Source organism: Charadrius vociferus, unplaced genomic scaffold (assembly GCF_000708025.1).
Source record: "Charadrius vociferus isolate BGI_N301 unplaced genomic scaffold, ASM70802v2 scaffold41, whole genome shotgun sequence".
Taxonomy (NCBI): Eukaryota; Metazoa; Chordata; class Aves; order Charadriiformes; family Charadriidae; genus Charadrius; species Charadrius vociferus.
In genome coordinates this window covers 1,179,363-1,180,501 of record NW_009647013.1, presented here as the reverse complement: position 1 = coordinate 1,180,501, position 1,139 = coordinate 1,179,363, and the positions used below count along the sequence as shown (strand labels likewise).

Genomic DNA, 1,139 nt, shown 5'->3' with positions numbered 1-1,139 from the left:
TGAAGGCAGTGGGGCGGGGGGGACATCATTGCCCCGATCCATCCCCTGAGACACACTCTCCTGCAGACCAGGATGTCTCATCTGTGTCACCAGGTGCAGAGGTGACATCTACTCCCTGTCTTGCACAGGCATGAACAAGGGGGCCGGGGGGGACATCATTGCCCCGATCCATCCCCTGAGACACACTCTCCTGCAGACCAGGATGTCTCATCTGTGTCACCAGGTGCAGAGGTGACATCTACTCCCTGTCTTGCACAGGCATGAACAAGGGGGCCGTGCTGGCAGGAGTCATCGGCGCCCGCAAGCCGCACTACGACATCTGGGGCAACACAGTGAACGTGGCCAGCAGGATGGAGTCCACCGGCGTGATGGGGAACATACAGGTGGGGTGACGAGGGAGGGGGACAAATTGGCAACCCAAGGTGGGCCCTGCAGCCCTCAAAACACCCCAAGCTTTGGGTTGGAGGGGGACAGCGCTGCTGGGGGCACACGGGAGGGTCAGGGCTGCCTGAGGGGCTCCTCCGAGCTGGGAATGGGACAAGGTGGTGCTCGAAGAAGGGGACCCCAAGACAGTGGGGTGGGAGCCCAGCTGGTGGGTAGACCTGTTGTCCGAGTGGCACATGAGTGTCCCTGCTCCCCATGTCACGTGCCAGGCAAGGACCCACCAGCTTCCCACCATGTCAATTTGTCCCCGCAGGTGGTGGAGGAGACCCACCTCATCCTGAAGGAGTACGGTTTCCGCTTCGTGCGCCGGGGAGCCATCTACGTCAAGGGCAAAGGGGAGCTGCTCACCTTCTTCCTCAAGGGCCGGGAGAAGCAGGGCTCCTTCATCAACGGCTCCTCCGTCACCCTGCCCCATCAGGTGGTGGACAGCTCGTGAGGGTCCAGCACCCGCCTGCCACCACAGCCACCGCCTCCCCGCGCCGAGCGGGACGGCTCAGGGCAGGGGGGAGCCCGGCACCCACCGCCGGGGACGTCCATCCCACCTCCGTCCGGATATACAACCAAATTTGAGAAACCAACCCCTTCGCACGACCCTTTCCGAGCCCTCGCCGGAGGTTTCCGGTGGAGAGGTTCACTCCATCGCTCCTGCGGCTGAGCGGGAGGGAGACACGGGGCCGCCTCGGCGCGCTCCTCCT

General features: G+C 63.8%; 1 protein-coding gene across 1 annotated transcript in view; it reads left to right on the top strand.

Moving 5' to 3' along the window:
• ADCY3 (adenylate cyclase 3) overlaps nt 1-880 on the top strand; it is a 19,503-nt gene extending 18,623 nt beyond the window's left edge. The window contains 2 exon segments of the mRNA XM_009895461.1: nt 259-383; nt 698-880. Coding sequence (XP_009893763.1) covers nt 259-383; nt 698-880 — 308 coding nt within the window.
• Nucleotides 881-1,139: the final 259 nt, after the last annotated feature.